At 39.7% G+C, this 25077-nt stretch overlaps 1 protein-coding gene and 1 long non-coding RNA gene across 3 annotated transcripts in view; one reads left to right on the top strand and one right to left on the bottom strand.

Annotated features, from left to right (window-relative positions):
* Positions 1–25077, top strand: part of LOC134677907 (acetyl-CoA carboxylase) — a 140409-nt gene that overhangs the window by 92283 nt on the left and 23049 nt on the right. For both annotated transcript variants that reach the window (XM_063536353.1, XM_063536352.1), the window contains 14 exons: positions 7023–7118; positions 13125–13282; positions 13846–14026; positions 15065–15180; positions 16676–16796; positions 18263–18359; positions 19168–19274; positions 19756–19857; positions 19938–20040; positions 21154–21254; positions 21779–21949; positions 23110–23329; positions 24232–24370; positions 24731–24944. In XM_063536353.1, coding sequence (XP_063392423.1) covers positions 7023–7118; positions 13125–13282; positions 13846–14026; positions 15065–15180; positions 16676–16796; positions 18263–18359; positions 19168–19274; positions 19756–19857; positions 19938–20040; positions 21154–21254; positions 21779–21949; positions 23110–23329; positions 24232–24370; positions 24731–24944 — 1926 coding nt within the window. The remainder of the gene's footprint in view (positions 1–7022; positions 7119–13124; positions 13283–13845; positions 14027–15064; positions 15181–16675; positions 16797–18262; positions 18360–19167; positions 19275–19755; positions 19858–19937; positions 20041–21153; positions 21255–21778; positions 21950–23109; positions 23330–24231; positions 24371–24730; positions 24945–25077) is intronic.
* On the bottom strand, positions 1686–4417 carry LOC134677935 (uncharacterized). The gene is made up of 2 exons (XR_010100125.1): positions 4284–4417; positions 1686–1883 (listed from the first exon to the last, which is right to left on the bottom strand). It is a non-coding gene; the product is annotated as an uncharacterized LOC134677935 (long non-coding RNA).

Below are 25077 nucleotides of genomic sequence, written 5' to 3'. Positions count from 1 at the left end.
AAACTAATAAGAAATGGGTGTTTTACTTGGATCAAATAAAAAGATTTTAGAATAGATTAAAAACTTTTTTTATTAATGTTCCTAAAGACGTGTCTCGTTCAATATCTGTCGGTGCACGTGCACAGTGCGCCGGAGCACGCCCCGCTGCAGTCGTTGTAACCACAGTATGTACTGCATTCGTAGCCACAGTCGCCCCCGATGTACTTGTCCAAGTTGTCGCATCGGTTGTTGCTGGTCAGCCAGCGTCTGTTGGAACCTCTAGCGTCCCACGGTCCTAATACTAGTACAAATTATATGACTTCTAAAGTTTATATCATTATTTAATGAAACGGAGTTGCTTTTGTTTTGAGTTCGCAACTATAACTACATCATATACCTATGTTTAGAGTCACTCTAAACTAACTTTGCACCTACTTGAATGAACAAAGTGTTGGAATGTCACATTATCATAAAAATTTGACATTAATGACATTCCACAACTACATAGCACAAGCCCACAAAACATGGCCATCAAAATTTATAACAAATTACCTAACGATATAAAAGATATTGAACTGGAAAAAATATTTAATAAAACTTTAAAACAACACTTAATCAAAAAATGTTATTATAGCGTACAGGATTATTTTAATGAAAATGAGTAAACAGCCAAATAAATGTATACTTACGCTGGTCAAACTTTTAAATACCTACTTGTAAGTAAATAGCTGATTCAGTTTACCTATTCGTATTTGTTTGTGTACAACGGTCTCGGTGTGATAGTAACAAGGCACCGACCTACCTAATTGTATAATGCTAGAATATGAAATTATGCGGGCATATATAATGATAAGTATTGTTTACATATCTACCTACATTGCTGCGCCCATCAGGGTTTCATGTGTCATTTGTGTACCTACCCATACTCTTAAGTACTTGTAAAACCTTTAATGTACATGTGAATTGCAATAAATAAATACAATAAATACAATTGACACACTTTGTCATTGCAAATGGCATGCCGTGTTAGCTTCGAAAAATTTTCTTTAGCGTAGCGAAAATGGTCCGTGAGCCGCTAGTGTGAAAACTAATAAGAAATGGGTGTTTTACCTGGGTCAAATAAAAAGATTTTAGTATACATTAAAAATCTTTCTTTATTATAAATGTTGCTAAAGGCGTGTCTCGTTCAATATCTGTCGGTGCACGTGCACAGTGCGCCGGAGCACGCCCCGCTGCAGTCGTTGTAGCCGCAGTATGTACTGCATTCGTAGCCACAGTCGCCCCCGACGTACTTGTCCAAGTTGTCGCATCGGTTGTTGCTGGTTAGCCAGCGTCTGTTGGAACCTCTAGCGTCCCACGGTCCTAATACTAGTACAAATTATATGGCATGTAAAGAAAATTATATCATTATTTAATGAAACGGAGTTGCTTTTGTTTTGAGTTCGCAACTATAACTACATCATATACCTATGTTTAGAGTCACTCTAAACTAACTGTGCACCTTCTTGAATTAACAAAGTGTTGGAATGTCATATTATCATAAAAATTTGACATTAATGACATTGACACACTTTGTCATTGCAAATGGCATGCCGCGTTAGATTTGAAAAATTTCTTTAGCGTAGCGAAAATGGTCCGTGAGCCGCTAGTGTGAAAACTAATAAGAAATGGGTATTTTACTTGGATCAAATAAAAAGATTTTAGAATACATTAAAAATCTTTCTTTATTATAAATGTCGCTAAAGACGTGTCTCGTTCAATATCTGTCGGTGCACGTGCACAGTGCGCCGGAGCACGCCCCGCTGCAGTCATTGTAACCACAGTATGTACTGCATTCGTAGCCACAGTCGCCCCCGACGTACTTGTCCAAGTTGTCGCATCGGTTATTGCTGGTTAGCCAGCGTCTGTTGGAACAAAAATAAGTTCCCGGTCAATATAGATTTTTTCCAAGAATTAATACACAGAAAGCTGGAAACCGTCTTAAGACGAAACAGGAGCTAAGTTTTAAATATTTTAGGTAAATATACCCGTCTCGCTAACGGGAGCGGCTCCTAAAACTAGTGCGATAAGGACAAGGCGTAAAATCCTGCGTAAAAAACTCAAATATCGAGGTTTCGTACTCCACTGTTTCATCCTCCAAAACTTAACCAATCGTAACCAAATTTGGAAATCTAAATGATTATGAAATTATCTGTGTCGGACCGCTTTGCTTTTTTGGCTAATTGATATCAGTTTTGAATACTACGCCTCTCATTGCGGCATACTCAATGAGGCCATTTTGGCCATTTTTGAAGGGCTCTAGCGCCTTAAAAAACAAAAATATCAAAAAAGCAAAATGGTCCGATACAGATATTGACAATATTAATCTGTGTTGAAAAAATCATTGCTCTAGCATCAAAACCCACGGAGGAAACAGTGGAATACGTTTGTATGGAGAAATGACCACTCCTGTTGGCTCTTAATACCTCTCTTTGGTTCTAAATTACTATAATCCGCTTTTGCTCCATTCCAGGAGACATGGCTATTTTTACGTTACGTATACATTTGACGTGCCTCTCCCGCAAAAATCGACTGTTTTGTACAGAAAACAAGGCGTCTCCGCTAGGTTATATCCTCCAAGGTCATAAGAGATAGGAGCGGACGTGTCAATGTACGAAATTTCTCTTGCTAAGCGTCCTTCAGTATGCAAATTTTCAGCCATAGTGAACAACGGGATATAGGTCAAATTATTTGATCTTATTATTTTATAATTTAGGTCATGATGTAGAAGAATGAAAATTAGACATATTTTGGTGATTTTTAGGGTTCCGTACCCAAAGGGTAAAACGGGACCCTATTACTAAGACTCTGCTGTCCGTCCGTCTGTGACCAGGCTGTATCTTACGAACCGTGATAGCTAGACAGTTGAAATTTTCACAGATGAGGTATTTCTGTTGCCGCTACAACAGAAAATAAAAAACCGGGCAAGTGCGAGTCGGACTCGCGCACGAAGGGTTCCGTACCATAATGCAAAAAAAAAAGAAAAAATAAGAAAAAAAAACGGTCACCCATTCAAGTACTGACCACTCCCGACGTTGCTTAACTTTGGTCAAAAATCACGTTTGTTGTATGGGAGCCCCATTTAAATCTTTATTTTATTCTGTTTTTAGTATTTGTTGTTATAGCGGCAACAGAAATACATCATCTGTGAAAATTTCAACTGTCTAGCTATCACGGTTCGTGAGATACAGCCTAGTGACAGACAGACGGACGGACGGACAGCGAAGTCTTAGTAATAGGGTCCCGTTTTACCCTTTGGGTACGGAACCCTAAAAAAAGAACATTATAGGACATTCTTACACAGATTGACTAAGTCCCACTCTTACACTGATAGAAAAATCATCGCCAGGAATTAAAAAACAGTTCTGTACTGGGGGAAAAAATTAAGTTTTAGTAATAATTATGGACGTTTCACTATTTCTGTAAAGCTTATTTATTTCTACAAACAGCTCAGTAATCCCAAATATAATTATAACAAACAGATAATTGAAATTGCAAGAACTAATAGAAATTGCAAAAATCAATTTGTTCATTTCATTTATTTATCCTCCTAAAGTTCCTATTAGTTAACTCTCCTTGTCCCCGGATTAAGTTTATTTTTGTAATTCTAAGTGTATTTTTGTTGTACTTTTCTCTCAGTGTACAGTAAGCCCAAAGAGGCTTTTGTTATAATGTTACAAGTTTGTTGTGTGTAAGTTGTGCCGAGTCTAATAAATAAGGCAGTGAACACCGCTTACGTTCAAGTGCTAATCTTACGCTTGCTATTCCCCCGAATAAGACACGATCGTATGCGAATTCGTTCACGGTACGCGCTGTGATGTTGTGGAACGAGTTGCCCCTGTCGCTCAAGCAGTCCCAGTATGTAGCGTCATTCAAGGCTAATTTGAAGAAACTTATGCTTTCCAACCAAGCGTGATTTGTCTAAGTACTGATTTCTATTTTCATTTGTTGCCACTTGTATATAATATATATATTTAGTATTTATGTATGCAGCATGTATTTTATTTTATAATATTATTTATGTATTCTATTTACTTTTGAACATTTTGGTTAGTTACCTTTAAAACGTTACTGTGCATTCTGTAGGTTTGTGTATCTAATTTGCATTCTCCCCTCATCTACTCGAAGGTTAGCTGGAAGAGATCCCTTACAGGAATAAGTTCGCCTTTGTACCTTTACTTCTGTAAATATTATGTAAACCTGTGTTGTGTACAATAAAGTGATTACTACTACTACTATAAATAAACCACACATTACACACGTACCTATGTCGGCTCTCACTCACATCCTTAGGATTGGCCGTGACCACATTCACAAGCACATAAGCTATTAAAAACATCAACACACACTTCGAATACATTTCACGTGTTGTCCGAGCGAGTGACAGGTATAAAATGGTACATCATACAAGGGTTATAATACTTATATTATATGACCAGTTATTTTATTTTAGTATACCGTCGGCTTAAGTCGCAAACCTCGTAACTCCATTTCAAGGGAATTAGTAATTTGCTACCTTGGACAACGATACTTAAAGTCGTAAACCTCGTAACTCCCCCGGAGGAGTTGCGAAGTTTTCGATTTAAGTCGACGATACGTTGATAGACTTTATGTAGTTATAATAAGGTTTATATTTGGTTGGTAGGTTTGTAGAAATCCAGTCTGACTCGTGTGACCAGGTTTGATAGCGAGGCATTGACTACTTCCTCCAGATTTCGCATCGTCGTACATGAACTGAGAAGGCAGTGTAAGAATATGTATTATGATACAGTCAGCCAAGAAATTGGTCTACCACTTTTCGACTCTATCATCTGATTGATTGAGTCGAAAAGTGGTAGACCCCTTTCTTGGCTGACCGTACCAATGGTACCATCGTGCTGACCTCATGTTGAACACTAACACTATGATAAAATAACGCAACATCATTGTGTTTGGGTTTGGATCGATAAGTATTCGTTGACTGTCGAAAACTACAGTCGGCGATAAAAGCTTGTGACAAAAATGAAATTCGACAAACAAAGTGACCTTGGGTATGAAACCAGTGTGACAAGAAAAACTTGATTTGCGCTTTTTTTGACGTAAATGAAACATGGAATTGTCCTATTTGTTTCATTATTCTTTACTTTTTCTTATTTCTGACCACTCTGTCACGTTCTATTTTTGTCTTTTATTAAATAAATAAATAAAGTTGAGTGCTGTTGCATGTCTTTCTAGCTGTAGCTGATTATAATTCTCTTGAGAAAAATTAATAACTAAATTTCACCCCAAACAAAAAAGTTCAACTCCGTCACATTTTTGGCGATAAATAACACTACAACGAAAATAATTTAGACCAATTTGCTCCATCTAGTATATAAGTCTGTGTAGCGGGGAAATACGACACGTAAGAATGCTGGGACGTTTGTTTATTGCATATAATATGAGCTCATATTGTTATTCCCTTGTTGTTTTCCTTGTTATGATTTTAAGAGCCAACAGGAGTGGTCATTTCTCCATACAAACGTACTCGACTGTTTCCTCCGTGGGTTTTGATGTTAGAGCAATGGTTTTTTCAACGCAGATTAATATTGTCAATATCTGTGTCGGACCGTTTTGCTTTTTTTGATATTTTTGTTTTTTAAGGCGCTAGAGCCCTTCAAAAATGGCCAAAATGGCCTAATTGACTATGCCGCAATGAGAGGCGCTGTATTTAAAACTGATATCAATTAGCCAAAAAAGCAAAACGGTCCGACACATATAATTTCATAATCATTTAGATTTCCAAGTTTGGTTAGGATTGGTTAAGTTTTGGAGAAGGAAACAGTCGAGTACGAAACCTCGATTTTTGGATTTTTACGCGGGATATTTCGCCTTGTCCTTATCGCACTAGTTTTAGGAGCCGCTTCCGTTAGCGAGACGGATATATTTCCCTAAAATATTTAAAACTCAGCTCCTGTCTCGTCTTAATTTGCATGTTTGTCAGTTTTAGTACCGTAAAATGGGCCTACTTTGCTTCAAAATGTATGTTGTTTTGATATACAGGGTGTAGGTAACAAAAACTGGCCAATTCCAAGTTGGACAGCGGAGTCTTAGCTATAGGGTCCCGTTTTTACCCGGGTACGGAACCCTACAAATGGCAGGGGTCAGTTTAAGAACATATTCGGATGAAACAAAAGCTAAAAATAAGAAAATAGTTTCTAATAATAAGCAATATGATGTTTCAGGGAACGTAACGAACGATTACTTTATTTTTTATTTGAACTTTATTTATCATATATTTGTTACAATCATAGGGATAAGTTCGCCTCGACACTGCCTGTTCTGTGCTATATTTGTGTCTTGTACAATAAAGACATACATACAATACTAAACACAACACATGACACAAGAGCAGCCGATTCAACGGAGCCACGCCGTTTTGTCGCATAAATAGTGTCTAAAGTTTATAAAATACATATACACCGTGTTTTTATTGAATTCCGTTAACTTCGGGGTATGGTTAAGTACGTTTAAGATAACTAAATGGCATAGTTAATTTTGAAAAAAAAAATTTTTTTTTGTTTTTTTTTTCAAAAAAATTAACTTTAAAAAGTAATTAAATGTAGCATGTAGCGTTGTTGTAACACGGGCATTACATTTAACTCAACCAAACAATTGAAATCTATGACATATCAATGTCATTTCGAACATTGATCGACCGAGATTGTACTTAAGTTTAGTAGCAAATGTATGAACTCATTCTTAACACTAATCAATATGTAAACCGGCCCTAAGACAAGTGTACACGCTTGTAGAGGCCTTATAAGAAAAAAAAAATTTATTGATTATCTCCGAAATGGAGTTAATTAGAATATCGGTGTCTTTGAGAAAGTTACTTGATTTAAGCTCAGGAATGCACTCTTGAAATTAACGGAAATCAAATAAAACACGGTGTATATGTTAGTCTGTAAGGTATTTGTAATATGGGCCTTGTTGCCTGACTCAAATTTCAAATGAGCAAACTGACATGTATTTCCCCTTGGCAGGATCTGCAAGCATTGCAAGATGGCAGCGAGAGCCGAGGCGACAGCACCAGCATCAACGTCGGCATGGATTATAAGCCGAACGATATGGAGGAGGCGGTAAGTTTTTAGGGTTCCGTACCCAAAGGGTAAAACGGGACCCTATTACTAAGACTTCGCTGTCCGTCCGTCCGTCCGTCCGTCCGTCCGTCTGTCACCAGGCTGTATCTCACGAACCGTGATAGCTAGACAGTTGAAATTTTCACAGATTATGTATTTCTGTTGCCGCTATAACAACTGCTACGGGTAGGCGGAGAGAATAAATAAAACTAGTTTTTTTTTTAAAAATAACGGACTAAATTTATTCTTCCGAATTTCCGCCGCAAGCACACGAATATGTCGTAGGGTAGGGTACGTTTTAGGCCGGTACTGATTTTGCTCCGAGGACAGTTCCACCACGCAAGTACTCCCCTGAAGCTGCCGGAGCCACTGCGGGTTGGGAGACGGACGCGGACGAGCTGAGGGACGTCAGCTGGGCCGCTCAGGAACTGCCGGCTGGTCTTCACGGCTACGGTCTTAGCCGTAACTAGGCTCCCTGGAATTTATTTCCATAGTGTGAAGAGAAGTTCTTTATATGTCTCCGCTGACTGTACCCGGCACGGCAAGAAGCAAAGCAGGAAGCAGTACTGCGTGATGATGATGGTGAAAGTTTGGTGATGTGCGGAATGGTACAGTCAGACGGAGTTTACACTTTGCACTGATGTTAAGTTTAAAAGAACAAGTTATAAAACAAAACTGAGTATAGGATCTAACGGTCAGAATTTGAATTTAAAAGGTACTGGAAATTAAATTAACTCATAGACTTTAAATAAACACAATTTAGTAATTAAAACGAGATGAAATAAGAGTGAAATGTATGCAAGAATACTTGAATTAAGTGGCAAGCAAAATCACACAAAGAAGTAGCATAGCGAAATAGCCGTTAGAAATAACATTTAAATCTACCTGCTTAGAATAAGCGTAAGAAATGTTCAACACTTACCCAAAGGGGATTTTAAACACTAAAAAATGATTCCATTTGCACTAAATGAGTGCAGGAACGGAATGAATAAATATAATCGTACAAATTCATTCTCGCCGGGCACGACAGACGTCGCTGCGCGAAGGCAAGCGAGCGTGCGCCGGCGACGAAAGCTAGATCTGTCCTGCCCTGATCGACTGGCGCGCGGTCCCGCGCGGAGAGAGGGTCCGCGGGACGGGGACGCCGCTAGCCGGTTTACGTCGAACAAAAGAGTGTTGCTCGAAGTACAGTGAGTCGCAATTAGAGGGAACAGTTTTGTATAAATAATATTAAAGTGATATTATTTTAGTGTATTTAAGACAAGTGATTATTATTAAAGTATTTATATTTTAATGCCATATAAGTTATTTTACAATCTAATTTAATTTTATAAATGTAACCTAGGTTACGTAACGTATCTACGTTACAATACCCCGGCGCGTGGTCAAGGATTTTATGTCATCTAAATGAAATAAAATCCGCAGAACTAAGCACTTGTTAATACGCTTCCATAAATCTTCATTCATACTTCACGCTTGCATAAAACATTAGTAATTACTCGAAAATACGTTCAAGAATTTAATTACTAACGCACAATTACAAAATAATAATGAGGTGTCTCGTTACACGAACTAGAAACCCTACAAGTACCTTGCTAAATAGGAGGTATCACGCACTATTTTTAAATTAAATGAATATCTCCGGAAGGAAAAGGAGGCCACACTTCGCAATTGATTACGCAATTTCTGCACTGTGCGTACAGTATTTGGAAGTGAAAAGAATTTAGTTGTCAAAGCCATTGGTTATTAATAAGTCAAGAAAAATTGGGTAAATGTTGAACAGATTCAAAAAACAACAAAATACTCCGTCTGTTACAACAGTAATAAAAAAAAAATTACGAACGTTTTTGGTTGTTTTTCTTAAAAGCACGAAAGAAAATGTAAGAAGCAGAAGCAGAAAGAAAGAAAATAAAAACAACACAAAAATATAAATCAAAAAAGCGTTTAAATGCAACTAATGCGTACGGAGCGTAAATGTACAAAAAAACAAAGTAACAATTTAGTTAAACTTAAAAGACACAATTTAATATGGCCGACTGTACTAATGAAAAAAAAACGACTAATACCGGTTACAAACAAAAATGCCAAAGAAGTAACAAAAAAAAATAATTAATACAACAAATGCGGCTGACTATACAGTGCGTACGATACAAAGAGATTGCAAACAAATTTACAACAATATACTACTCCGTACACTGTAGCTGCTGGCAACCAAAAAATAAAAAGAGGAAAAAAACGTTTCACAAAAAATAAAAAAACCAAAACACCACACAAACACACAAACCACAGATACCCACTCAGAGCAAAATCAGACCCTATTTAAAAAACCACGGTGAGGCGCCAGTGCTACGGGTAGGCGGAGAGAATAAATAAAACTAGTTTTTTTTTTAAAAATAACGGACTAAATTTATTCTTCCGAATTTCCGCCGCAAGCACACGAATATGTCGTAGGGTAGGGTACGTTTTAGGCCGGTACTGATTTTGCTCCGAGGACAGTTCCACCACGCAAGTACTCCCCTGAAGCTGCCGGAGCCACTGCGGGTTGGGAGACGGACGCGGACGAGCTGAGGGACGTCAGCTGGGCCGCTCAGGAACTGCCGGCTGGTCTTCACGGCTACGGTCTTAGCCGTAACTAGGCTCCCTGGAATTTATTTCCATAGTGTGAAGAGAAGTTCTTTATATGTCTCCGCTGACTGTACCCGGCACGGCAAGAAGCAAAGCAGGAAGCAGTACTGCGTGATGATGATGGTGAAAGTTTGGTGATGTGCGGAATGGTACAGTCAGACGGAGTTTACACTTTGCACTGATGTTAAGTTTAAAAGAACAAGTTATAAAACAAAACTGAGTATAGGATCTAACGGTCAGAATTTGAATTTAAAAGGTACTGGAAATTAAATTAACTCATAGACTTTAAATAAACACAATTTAGTAATTAAAACGAGATGAAATAAGAGTGAAATGTATGCAAGAATACTTGAATTAAGTGGCAAGCAAAATCACACAAAGAAGTAGCATAGCGAAATAGCCGTTAGAAATAACATTTAAATCTACCTGCTTAGAATAAGCGTAAGAAATGTTCAACACTTACCCAAAGGGGATTTTAAACACTAAAAAATGATTCCATTTGCACTAAATGAGTGCAGGAACGGAATGAATAAATATAATCGTACAAATTCATTCTCGCCGGGCACGACAGACGTCGCTGCGCGAAGGCAAGCGAGCGTGCGCCGGCGACGAAAGCTAGATCTGTCCTGCCCTGATCGACTGGCGCGCGGTCCCGCGCGGAGAGAGGGTCCGCGGGACGGGGACGCCGCTAGCCGGTTTACGTCGAACAAAAGAGTGTTGCTCGAAGTACAGTGAGTCGCAATTAGAGGGAACAGTTTTGTATAAATAATATTAAAGTGATATTATTTTAGTGTATTTAAGACAAGTGATTATTATTAAAGTATTTATATTTTAATGCCATATAAGTTATTTTACAATCTAATTTAATTTTATAAATGTAACCTAGGTTACGTAACGTATCTACGTTACACAACAAATACTAAAAACAGAATAAAATAAAGATTTAAATGGGGCTCCCATACAACAAACGTGATTTTTGACCAAAGTTAAGCAACGTCGGGAGGGGTCAGTACTTGGATGGGTGACCGTTTTTTTTTTGCTTTTTTTTTGTTTTTTTTTTGCATTATTGTACGGAACCCTTCGTGCGCGAGTCCGACTCGCACTTGCCCGGTTTTTCATATCTTTTCATCACACATGCAGGTGTACTGAAGGACAATAGTTATTTGTTTTACAAGGGGGCAAAGTTGTTGTTTAACTGCTCGTGCTCTAATTGATACCCGAGCAAGAGAAACATTTCAAAATTGAACCACGAGCGTAGCGAGAGGTTCGAAAAATGGAATCTTGAGCGTTGCGAGGGTTGCAAAGCACGAGGGTTAAACGAAATTTGCCCCCGAGTGAAACACAAAAATTTTCACCACACCAACCCGTAGCAAAAAATTAAAGTAAAATATCATACAAAATTAAACCAAATCAAATCCAAATGAATATTATTAAATATATATCATCCAAAATCATCATTTAAAAGTCAATTTTACCAGCAAACTTAAGAAAACAACTTAAAATTTGTATTTGATTACTTTGCCTCACATGTGAATAAAATGCAACTTTGCTATCAGTTTTTGAAGTGCAAAGTAAGCCTTTCCGAGCTGGTGTGGTGAAAAGTCCTATATTGCTCCCGCGGGAATTTCATTATTGGTGTGGCATATCTCTAGTAGTAACTAGCAAGCCGGCTTCTCACGGGTTAACAAATTATTCCTCAAAAATTACTCTATTGATAGGTGAAAACTGCATGAAAATCCGTTCAGTAGTTTTTGAGTTTTACGCGAGCATACAAATACACAGACATACGCGGCGGAGGACTTTATTTTCTAAGGTATAGGTCACGTGCATGAACTATAGAGGGCAGCGTAGAAGCCGTCAGATTTTTGCCTCGAGGCGTAAATGTGTCGTTTATGCTTCCGATGTAGCCCACAAGATGGCAGAACCACTACTATGCACGTGGAAACGTACCGATGAGAAAGGTAGATGGCAGCACTTGATTTTGCATTGTACATGTGCAACATATGTTTCCGATTCAGGCCACAAGATGGCAGACCCTCCAACGTGCACGGTCCCTATACTGACAACTCAATGATAAAATTGATAAGACACGCTAATAATGACTGTTTAGATTTCGTAATTTAATAGTATTTTATACAATCGTGATATAATAGAGAGCTTTTCAGTCGAGTACCGTGTTTAGGCAACGAAGCTTGCTGAGTTGCCTAATTCAGGTACGAGATTGAAAAGCTTGATTATATCACTATTGTATACAATACTTTTTCTACGAGCCAACAAAAATAATACTTTAAACTAGTAGAATCATACAAACAAACCAAACCAAAAGTATGCAGATGGTACGCGAGCAGCCGCGATACCTTAATCATACTACGCGCCCCGGCCGCCGCGCCCGGCGCGTTGGTCAACGACACCTTCTCGTAACTCATGAGGCCCTGGTACTTGCTCCGCGCTAAATTCAATTTTTAGACAGTTGTTTTCTCGATTTTGGCCACCGTAGCCTATGGAGACTAACAAGCAACACTAAGTGCCAGTTGCACCAACCACATTTGACAGACTGATCATCGTCAGCCGGCGCGCCCCGCGCCTTTACTATGAAACTTTCCATACATAAAAATTTAGCGAACTCTTTAACGTTCGTAACAGTTTGGTGCAACCGACCCTAAGTGGTTTTCGTAGTCTATGGATGTTGCTATATTAAGGGTGTCACATGCGAGTTTCTGACTTATGAACCAATTGTTTCTACTATACAACCTAAAATAAATAATTAATTTGAGCTATGGTTTTGTTTCGTCCTCTTGATCGCGGCGAGCTGTGATTGGTCAATTTCATTATAGTTGACTAAACTGTATCGATATGAATATTATAGTTGAGTTGGAAGCCCATACATTAAAAATACCCAATTGAAGTTTGGTATAAGAAATCTTAATTCAAGAATTATAGTCGACGAGTAGAAAATATTTTATTGTTATTATTGTAGTTTTTAATTGGATAGTGTAGGCTTTTGAAATTTACATTTTGTGTTAAATTTGTACTTTAGCGTGTAGTTATGCTCTCTCGGAAGGGTTTCCGCGGAAGACCAGCGTCGAAATCCTTAGGTGGTATCTCGACATTAAGCCGAGTGGAGACCTTTTCAGTGACGCTTAGGGCTCATTTAGACGATGCGAGAACTCGCATGCGAGTTTTATTACATTGCGGGTTTTGATCGCTCGGTTGAACTGGACGTAACCAACAGTCCGCAATGTAGCTAAAATCGCATGCGAGTTCGCGCGCCGTCTAAATCAGACTTTAATGATAAGTTGGTTCTCTATGTCTCATGTAATACTTATTAAATTTGAGCGTTTTTGAATAAATTTCTTCTATTCTATTCAATGTTTTATACAGAACTTGGAGCCGATCCATATCCTGATGATCGGAGTGCGAGACAACGGCGAAAGCGACGACGTGCAATTGGCTCGACGTTTCGGCGGCTTCTGTCGCGCCCATCGGCAGGAGCTACACCAGAAGAGGATCAGACGTGTCACCTTCATGTCGCTCATCAAGTATGTGTATCTCTTAGGGCTTAGTCACACAGGCGCGTCACGCGCCGCCCGGAATACGCGCCTGTGTGATAAGCCTTTAGGTCTATACTGCGAAAGGTTATTAGTGAACGTCACGTACCTGACATCTTTTAGAAAAATACATAAGGTAAAAAGTATGTAGCTAAGATACGCTAGCAGTCGCGCCACCTTCATACGCTGCAGCCGGCCGGTCAACGATACCTTCTCGTAACTCATGAGGCCCTGGTACTAACTCCTTGCTAAATTCTGTTTTTGGACAGTTTTTTTTCGATTTTGGTCACAGTAGCCTATGGAGACTATAAAGCAACGCTATGCGGTATTCATAGTCTATGGATATTGCTATTTACATAGTAGAAATAAAACTTGTTGTCTTGTCAAACATATGCCAAAACAAAATTTTAAAATAGATTACATGAAGAGGAATTTACTAACCCCTGGATTTGCAGGCGTCCATACGCTACGGCCACCGCTTTCCATCAGGCGGGCCGTATGCTTGTCTGCCACCGAAGTGGTATTCAAATGTATTAACTTTGAACACTTTTCAGACGCCAATTCCCCAAATTCTTCACATACCGCGCCCGTAACGACTTCACCGAAGACACGATCTACCGCCACCTGGAGCCAGCCTCAGCCTTCCAGCTGGAGCTGTATAGAATGAGGAGTTACGAGCTAGAAGCCCTGCCCACTAGCAACCAGAAGATGCACTTGTACCTAGGCAAAGCCAAGGTTAGTTCTAGAATCTTCTGTAGAACACCAACAGAAGACCAAACTCCTTCCAGCTGTACAGAATGAGGTTACAGCTGCCCACCAGCAACCAGAAGATGCATCTATACTTGGGCAAAGCCAAGGTTAGTTCTAGAATCTTCTGTAGAACACCAACAGAAGACCAAACTGCTTCCAGCTGTACAGAATGAAGTCTACCAGAAACCAGAAGATGCATCTATACTCGGGCAAAGCCAAGGTTAGTTCTAGAATCTTCTGTAGAACACCAATAGAAGACCAAACTCCTTCCAGCTGTACAGAATGAGGTGCTATGAGCTGGAAGCCCTACCCACCAGCAACCAGAAGATGCATCTATACTAGGCAAAGCCAACGTTAGTTCTAGAATCTTCTGAAAACAATTTTGTTTTGGCGAAATTGACCTAAACTGATGTGACATTTTAGCCTCAGAAATGCGAAGTTAACAGTGTTAACACATTTAGAGCCGAAAACCCGACTATCGGGTATTTTATGATTTCGTTACCAGGCTGGACGACCCGATAGTCGGGATCGTGGTGCTACTGCATTATATGACGAAATTGTTGTGGCCTGGCGCGAATGTCTTGTTTGGCTCGGTGGCAATGAATGTGTTATGGCTCCTCTACACGATGGCCCAGCGCCGGCCACTCCAAGGGACGCAGCCATGCGATAGAATGAGATAGCAATATCACTTGCTCCCTCTAACGCATAAATGCGTCCCTTGGAGTGGCCGCCGCTGGCCCATCGTGTAGAGGAGCCATTAAAATCTTCTGTATTCCTCGTGAGCGCCTTGTGTATGAAGAACATTGTCTAATAACTTACCCATAGTCTATTAAAACATGGTCTTCTTTTCCCAGAGTGACACGAGCCTACGTCACTATAACATTTCCGCTTTATATAGCGCTATTTCATATTATTACATAGCGCTGTCGCATGATGACGTAGGCTTGTGTCAGTCACGTGGTCGGAAGAGAGTACCAGGCGGAGTATATTATTATACCATGAACTTACCTTAATTTCTGATAGGTGAAGAAAGGACAAGAGGTGACGGACTACCGGTTCTTCATCCGCTCCATCATCAGACACCAGGATCTCATCACGAAGGAAGCCAGCTTCGAATACCTGCAGAATGAGGGAGAGAGGTGAGTCATTTTATTAGGGTTCCGTACCCAAAGGGTAAAACGAGACCCTATTACTAAGACTCTGACGACCGGTCTGGCCTAGTGGGTAGTGACCCTGCCTATGAAGCCGATGGTCCCGGGTTCGAATCCTGGTAAGGGCATTTATTTGTATGATGATACAGATATTTGTTCCTGAGTCATGGTTGTTTTCTATGTATTTAAGTATTTATATATCATATATATCGTTGTCTGAGTACCCACAACACAAGCCTTCTTGAGCTTACCGTGGGGCTTAGTCAATTTGTGTAAAAATGTCCTATAATAAAAAAAAAAGACTGCTGTCCGTCCGTCTGTCACCAGGCTGTATCTCACGAACCGTGATAGCTAGACAGTAGAAATTTTCACAGATGATGTATTTCTGTTGCCGCTATAACAACAAATACTAAAAACAGAATAAAATAAAGATTTCAGTGGGGCTCCCATACACAACAAACGTGATTTTTGACCGAAGTTAAGTAACGTCGGGCGGGGTCAGTACTTGGATGGGTGACCGTTTTTTTTTGCCTTTTTTTGCATTATGGTACGGAACCCTTCGTGCGCGAGTCCGAGGCGCACTTGCCCGATTTTTATTAATATTATAATACCATTTATACGTCATAATTTCATAGAAGTTTGACGTTTAAAATAACACGCGCACTGCATGGGCTATCCAATCCGCTGCAGACTTTTCATGGACTGACTTTATACACCATAAAACGGTATCGTCTTGGGTCGTCCCATTAGTTCTTCGTCAAGTTCTTAAATTAGTCCTATTCGTCACAATCGTCGGTGGCTTTCAATGTAGAATAAATAACGAAAGCAGAATAGGACTAATTTAAGAACTTGACGAAAAACGAATGGGACGACCCAAGACGATACCCATAAAACCTCCCAACTATAGATTATTTGACTACCAGTCAAATCAGTTACTTTTTTCGAACTGTCAAAACGATTTTGCTACTATGGAATTTATATGAAACACTAGCATGTGACGTCACAATAAAATTACCTACTCTTTGTTTTATACGGGTTTAGTTTAAAAATAGAAATTGTGTCTAAAAATAACTGCTGTCTACGTTTCTCTATTAATCATCTGGTGATTTATTTCATGCATGGTGAAAATAATTTATTTTAAATACAGTCAATTATTTATTTCACAGTACATGTGGTCCTATTTTCCCGCACTAGTGCGTAAAATAGCAGTTTTCGTGCGTATGTCAAAAGTTTAAAGGGCCATATGTACTGTAAAACGTTGTACGATACACGTGCGAATAGGTAATTTCGCAACTCGTGCCGATTTAAAACACTCCGTTCGGTCGTGTTTTAATTTATCGCCACTCGTTTCGAATTTCCTCTTTTCCGCACTTGTATCGTAAATAACTATTGTGCTTCGACGTTGTTATGTATTGTGTTGTTATTGTGTATTGTGCTATTGTACTCCTTATGCGAGTATTATAATGTGTTTTTAAATTGACAGGGTACTATTAGAAGCCATGGACGAGTTAGAGGTCGCTTTCTCGCACCCATTGGCCAAGAGGACAGATTGCAATCACATCTTCCTCAACTTTGGACCCACTGTCATCATGGACCCGTCTAAGGTAAATATACCAAATATGTATATTATCGTAATTAAATAATAATCGTCAGTATTTTAAAAGTAAAATTCCTTTATACCTTGACTTTCAACAATAGTACATTGTGCAACATGGGGCGTAAGATAAATATTGATAAGCTTACCGGAGCGATTTACAGACTCGAGTTTGCAATATTATTACGCCCCGAGTTACACACAATGTTTTTCATCGCACTTGCGATACAAAAAAGAAGTGTAAAAACAAAAAAACTGTTAGTTATGGTACTAGAAACTTCGTAACTCCCTAGGGAAAACGCTTTTTCTATAACTCCCGCTAAGCCTGCGTTCAATTCCACATTTACTGAGCGAGTGTGATGAAAAGTATTTTACTTATAACGTACATAGTTCGTATAAAATAGTGACATACGGCGCGATTCGGGAAATGAATTAGAGATTCACTAGATATGAAATAGTAAAGATATGTGACGTTCCACAGCAAAAGGTACCATTGCCCCGGGTGAATATTGGAGCGGCGTTAATAATAGCGTAAGCGCCATCCGCCATGAGGTACCTTTTCTGTGGAACGTCACATATCGTTACTATTTCATAGATTTAGTGTATCTCTAATTCATTTCCCGAATCGAGCCGATAATCCATAACTCGCGCGGGAACAATGTAGGCCTTTATCTTTCAATACACCTGGCCCCTGTTTCACCAACGTGACAGGTGCGACGAATTGTAAAATCACTGTTGCTGACGTCACAGGCATCCATGGGCTACGATTACCGCTTACCATCGGGCGGGCCGTATTCCTGTTTGCCACCATCATTGTATTATTAAAAAAAACTTTAGGATATCGGAAAAAAACAGATATTTCTCTTGCTAAGTTTATGACAATTGTCACAAGAAACACTACAATTGTCACGAAATTCCGACATATAACTCATTACCTGTCAAGAATTACCTACAATTCTTCTAAATCTTTGACAATTGTCAGAAACTTCGCAGGAGAAATATCTGTTTTTTTCCGATATAATGAAGTTTTTTTAAATAATACAATGATGGTGGCAAACAGGAATACGGCCCGCCCGATCGTAAGTGGTAATCGTAGCCCATGGATGCCTGTGACGTCAGCAACAGTGATTTTACAATTCGCCGCACCTGTCACCGATGTGAAATTGGGGCCTGAATGAAATAACGTCCTTTTCGAGCAAGTGTGATGAAAAATCTCTAACCTATCTACTTCAAAACTAATCGTATTGATTCTAATGTGACTGCCATTTTTTCTTGTTAAACTGGACATTGACTATTTGTCAAATAGTTTAGTCAATAACATTGAAAAAAGTTAATCGGTGATTATTTATTGTTGGAAAATAAACCAACAAAAGATCATCGATTTACTTGTATTTAAATACACAGCGGTTACGATAAAATAAATAGTAATATTCTTTATAAAAATAATTGCAATTAAATACCAACCGTTTTTGACAGATTGAGGAATCGGTTCTCGGCATGGTAATGCGCTATGGACCCCGGCTCTGGAAACTCAGGGTTCTACAGGCAGAGATCAGATTTACTCTGAGAATAGGTAAGATCTCGGAAAATATAAATAAATAAAAAAAAACAACGGGTTGCACTCCGGGAGTGCCGACAGAAGTGAAAACTCAATGACTAGTCCAAAATGTTTGCAGCACTATGTATAATTGACACAATATCCTTCTTTCTATTGAAAAACTTTAGTTCCGAAATTGGTGGCCAGTGAGCTTAAATTTGTAGCGTTAATTGTTTAAAATTCGAATAGAAATTGTAAAGTTACCTTGCAGACCTCGCATCTAAATATATTTGGTCATGATATTTTGAGTTTTATTCACTGGAGTTCACTTTTATTAGCGATTTCATCAAGATGTAGCTTTATTGAATTATATTTGAGTGATATAAAGTTAGAATGTAACTGTGAGATCCTCGTATTTCAACCCGTACAAGATTAGAACCTTTTTCATGTAATGTCATCGAGTTTTTCTTTATTGATTTAAATGCCATCTAAATGAGTGGCCATCTAAACCTTACGGTCACGTGATCGCCTTACGATGTCTCGAGTTTATCATATTTTGCCCCTCTCAAAAAGTGCCCAGCGCCGCTAAAGAAGTTTTCACTTCATTAAAATATGTATGTACGGGTCAAATCATACAAGTTAAATTTGGCCCACTTCCGTTTTCCTATGAAACTGAAAATTTGCTTCCATATGTAAGTCTGGTGACAATGCAATATTATGGTACCATCGATCTGATCTGATGATGTTGACAGGAGGTGGGTAACTATATGTACTGTAAAACGTTGTACGATACACGTGCGAATAGGTCGCTTGTATCGTAAATAACTAATCTGTTTTGATATAGGACCTGGTGCCCCTACGAAGAATGTGAGACTGTGCCTGTCCAACGGATCTGGCTATACCCTGGACGTTTACACGTATGAAGAGGTTTCGGACCCCAGGACCGGCGTGGTGAGTACCTAAATGAATATACATACAGGGTCATTTTGGACTGTTAGCCATATTGTGCGAGGTGATTAGGTAGGCCATACTGAACAACTTTTTCTATGGGACCAAGCCTGAAATCCCGAAAAAAAATTGGCCTTCCCATAGAAAACGACATCCACTCGACCAAAATGTATGAAACGACCAAAAAAAATTTATGTGATTTCGGAGTTAGTCCCATCGAAAAAGTTGTTCAGTATGGCCTACCTAATCACCTCGCACAATATGGCTAAGGGTCCAAAAATTACCCTGTATATATTCGAAAAAAGCTCCTAAGACTTCTTAGACTGAACATTAATCTTATGATTTCCTCTATGGAGCTTCGACTGGACTATAATGATTTCATTATACAACACTTTAGAGAACTAAAAAAAATCTAAAGTTAAAATTTATTCATTTGTATTTTTTTTAAGTATGTACTATAATTAACCCTTCGAATGGCATACAGATAATGTTCCAATCGTTCGGAGCACGCCAGGGCCCCATGCATGGCCTGCCCATCTCGACACCCTACGTCACCAAAGACTATTTGCAGCAGAAGAGATTTTTGGTAAGTCACAATGATTTAGTGATTAATTTTGGGCAAAAAGAAAAAATCATGCATTTAAGGGTTAAATGATTTGTTTGCAGGCAACGTCACAAGGCACGACATACGTGTACGATCTGCCCGACATGTTCAGACAGGTCGTCGAGAGGAGGTGGCGGGAGTGCATCGAGGACGGGAGCGTTGATGGTACGTTGATAGTGTAGTCAAAGGGGAGACAGGCCATAGTAACGCTTTGTAGGCAACGTCACAAGACACGACATGTTCAGACAGGTCGTCGAGAGGAGGTGGCGGGAGTGCATCGAGGACGGGAGCGTTGATGGTACCTTGATAGTGTATATGTCGGCGGCGGATCGTAAGATCAGGCATATCGTGAAATTCCTAGGCATATCGTGAAACGTGAAAATCTTTGACTCGTTCCCTGAGTCGACGAAGCCCCGCTACGCGGGGCTTCTATTCATGCTTCAAAAATTATTTATTCAAGTAGGCTTAAAAATAAGCACTTTTGACAAGTTTTAGCCTTACTTAGGGCATCTGAAGCAACCTAACGAACCTATCGTACCTGTATATTGGTTTAATGTGACTATCCTCAAAACAATACACAGGAACAATACGATCTGCCTGATCTTACGATCGGCCGCCGACATATACACTATAACCCATACACATACCCCATACTATAATGGCCACTGCGTAGACTAGCCATAATACGGAATTCAATAGGGTATTTTCCTACTAATCAAATCAGTTACTTTTTAGAACTGCCAAAACGATTTGCTAATATGGAATTTATATGATACATTACATGACGTCACGGTCAACTCAACTACTTTTTATAGTTCTATCCGATTTATTAAATAGAACTTGTGTTTTTAATTAACTCCTATCTGTGTTTTTCTAATAATTATCTGGTACTGTATTTCATGCATGGCCGAAAAATAATTTGTTTTAAATACAGTAGGCCACGTCTACGCCTCGACTAGTCTGTGGCTATGAGTAAGCCCATTCATAATAATAAAAAAAAAACAGTATAGTACCCTATTTTGATAAAATCCGGTAGGGGCTCGTTACAATTTGGTGCCGTGACCAACATTCTAAGAATTTATTTTGTAGAAAAATCAGCTTAGCGCTACTTCCACCATTCCACTAACCCGGGGTTAAGCGATTAAATCGCAAACCCATTGTCATTTAGTACTGGTAACCATGGTAACTCCAGGTTTAAACGGTTAACCCCGGGTTAGTGAAATGGTGCAAGTGGGCCTAGTAAAATTTTAACATATCTTCTATCCTTATGATACCCAGGACCAGCACCAGATAATGTGATGGCAGCTGTGGAGCTGGTGGTCGAGCCCGAAGGGGAACGAAGAGTTGTGGAGGTGACCAGGCTGCCTGGGCAGAATACCGTAAGTTATTTTCCATCACACTTGCACTTGCTCGTTTCGTGTTGCTTGACATTAAGTCCGCCATTTGTACTTATAATTTTATGTGCAATAAAAGTTTAAATAAATAGAATAAAAGGTGTTCTTAGAATAAAACGTAGGCTGTAGGGAATTATGCTAATGTATTGTAATTCCTGTTTAAAAATCCTAAGATCAAATTTTGCCAAAATATTTTCAACAATGTTCCAGAGAATGATCCAGAGAAGAAAGTGAGGCCTACGTCTGTATTTAACCCTTTTCTAGGCCGCACCAAACTACAAGGTTTTCCCGAAAAATCCAGATATATTCCAATTAATCCAGCTTTGATGATTCATTTGAAGACAAATCAAATTTCCCGAAAGTGCAACCTAATTTGAATCTTAAATCGGAATGCTAAAGTTGAAATTCTAGTGGCGCGTATGTGGTCGATAAATACTATGCCTAGAAAAGGGTTAAAGAATCTACTTTTGTCTTATAATTTCCATTATAAAAATCTTATTTCCCCACAGGTCGGCATGGTAGCATGGCGCTTAACCCTTTTCACGCCGGAGTGTCCCAAGGGTCGCGACATCATCGTCATAGCGAACGATCTGACCTACTACATGGGCTCGTTCGGACCTCAAGAGGACTGGGTGTACTATAGGGCTTCGCAGTACGCTAGGGAGCTTAAGATTCCTAGGGTAAGTTTAATGTATTATAATAATTTAATAATTCAGCCTATATACGTCCCACTGCAGGGCACAGACTTCCTCTCACTCGCAAAAGGGCTTGGTCTTCGGGATACTTGGTGTCGACATTACGAACGAAGTCCAATTTCGGAGTCATTTGGAACATAAAGCCAAACTGTCCTCAAAAAAGCTTGGGGTGATTAACAGAGCCAAACAGTACTTCACACCTAGTCACCGGCTTTTGTTATATAAAGCGCAGGTTCGACCTCATATGGAGTACTGTTCTCATCTCTGGTCTGGCGCCCCACAATACCAGCTCCTTCCTCTTGACTCCATCCAACGGCGGGCAGTTCGTATTGTCGGCGATCCCGAACTTACTGACGGCTTAGAACTTCTTAGCCTTCGGAGAGACGTTGGCTCTCTTTGCATGTTCTACCGTCTGTACAATGGGGAATGCTCGGAAGAACTTTTTGATTTGGTGCCATCGTCTCGATTTTATCACCGCACCTCCCGCCAAAGGAGCAAAGTTCATCCCCACTTCTTAGATACATGGCACACCAAGAATAAGCGGGCATCTCGCTCGTTTCTTCCCAGAACGTGCAGAATGTGGAATGACTTGCCTCCTGAAGTATTTCCTTTGCGCTACGACATGGGATTCTTAAAGAAGCGGGTATTTAGGGTTCTCAAGGGTCGGCAACGCTTAAGTGGCTCCTGTCGTGTTGCTTATGTCCATGGGCGACGATGACTGCTTCCCATCAGGCGGCTCGTCTGCTCGTTTGCTGACTATTACATAAAAAAGAAGTCCCCACGCTGGCCCAATGCGGATTGGGGACTTCACAATACACCTTTGAATTTCTTCGCGGATGTATGCAGGTTTCCTCATGATATTTTCCTTCACCGAAAAGCAAGTGGTACTCGTAAATATCAAATGATATTTAGTACATAGTTCCGAAAAACTCATTGGTACGAGCCAGGATTTGAATCCGCGACCTCCGGATTGAAAGTTGGACGTCATATCCACTCGGCCACCACCGCTTCTTCATACCACCCGAACAATATCATTGTTCACAAGATAATTTTTGAAGGGCTTAACGGTCAGTAAAAAAAAATTTATAAGCAATCTGGTAGAATGCTCATTTAAAAAGAAATCTAATTCCATTCTTTTTCTACAGCTGTACATCAGTGTAAACTCCGGCGCTCGCATCGGCGTTGCCGAGGAGGTCAAACAAGCGTTCAACGTGGCTTGGATCGAGGCCGAGAGGCCGGAGCGAGGCTTCAAGTATCTGTACCTGACGCCAGAGGCCTACAGCCGGCTCGGGCCTCTTGGTTCTGTCAAAACGGAGCTTATTGACGACGAGGGCGAATCGAGATATAAAATCACTGATATCATTGGTGAGTGACTTTGTGATATTTATAACATTGTAAGATGCATAAACTGAAAAATAAGAGTAGTATATGTGAGTGCTATATAATAAAAGGCATTAAAATACGTATTATAAAGGCATTAATATAGTATGATAATCCGATTGACACTTTTTTTATTGTACTTTTACTATCTTTTTAACAATTAACATTTGAATAACTACCTTACAAAACAAAGCTCCCTGCCGCGTCTGTCTGTTTGTGTGTATGTATGTTTGCGATAAACTCAAAAACTACTGAACGGAATTTCATGCGGTTTTCACCTATGAATAGAGTGATTGATGAGGAAGGTTTAGGTCTATAATTTGTTAAGGTTTTACCCGCGCGAAGCCGAGTGGGTCGCTTGTAATATATAAGTTTTGTTTTTTTAAGCAAGTGTGTTGAAAAACGTCGTATAAACACGTGTGCTTTGGTCATTACACACATCGGCTTTCTTATTGCGCGCTTTCAGCTCGCGCGCAGTGTAATGACCAACGTAGCACACTTGTATTATAATCATACATCGGGGTTTTCGGTGCGGGAATGTTATACACTAGCCAAATAACAGGTAAAAACTATAAAAAACAATACTAATTTAACATTTCTAAGCACATCTGGACCTACGTTTAATTCATAGTTTGGTAATTATTTGTGACATCCCACGGGTAAAGGTACCTTATGGCGGTTGGAGTTTACGCTATTATTAACGCCGCTCCAATATTATTTCGGCGCTATGTGACGTAAGTCCCAGCCGCCATGAGGTACCTTTTACCGTGGAACGTCACATTTTACAATAAAGTCTTTACACGAAATCATTCCCGCACCGAAAACCCCGTTGTATGATAATGATAATGACCAACGTAGCACACTTGTATCAATATATTCGTCAACAGGCAAAGAGGACGGTCTCGGTGTGGAGTGTCTCCGCGACGCTGGTCTCATCGCCGGCGAGACCGCGCAAGCGTACGAGGACGTAGTCACGATATCAGTCGTCACGTGCCGGGCCATCGGCATCGGCGCCTACGTTGTCAGGCGAGTAAACTGATTTGGCAACCCTATTGCAAAATATACTAAGGACCCTTAGGTTAAGAGGAAAAGACATCAACGCGCTACTATTTAAGGAATACGCAGTTGCGTTGATGTCTTTTGTACTATCTTTTTATCTAGTGAGATACTTACCTAATTTTGTTTAATTATTTAGGTTTTATAGTAGATATTGTATTGTATAATATTGACATAATCAAGCTTTTAAATCTCGTACGTACTTAGGCCACTCAGCAAGCTTTTGGCCTAAAGACGCTACTCGACTGAAAAGCTCTCTATTATATCACGATTGTATAAAACGCTATACCTCAAACATGCAGTTTTATAATGTTAAAACGTATTCAACAGATTGGGCCATCGCGTCATCCAAGTGGAGAACTCCTATATAATCCTCACCGGCTACGCGGCCTTGAACAAAGTGCTCGGTCGCGCCGTATACGCCAGCAACAATCAGCTCGGAGGGATACAGATCATGCACAACAACGGTGTGACTCATGCTGTCGCGCCTACGGATTTAGATGCTGTCGCTACTGCGGTCAGGTGGCTGTCTTACGTGCCTAAGGTATGTTACCACACCATGTGCTAGCTTAGAGTATACAGTTGCGAAGGGTAGTGTTCGATGCCTTCAAGTGTTATACACTAGTTACTCTAGTATAGCAACAATCAGCTCGGAGGCATACAGTTCATGCACAACA

Source organism: Cydia fagiglandana, chromosome 27, assembly GCF_963556715.1.
Source record: "Cydia fagiglandana chromosome 27, ilCydFagi1.1, whole genome shotgun sequence".
Taxonomy (NCBI): Eukaryota; Metazoa; Arthropoda; class Insecta; order Lepidoptera; family Tortricidae; genus Cydia; species Cydia fagiglandana.
The sequence above is the reverse complement of the archived record's forward strand: the minus strand, read 5'-3'. Positions and strand labels throughout refer to the sequence as shown.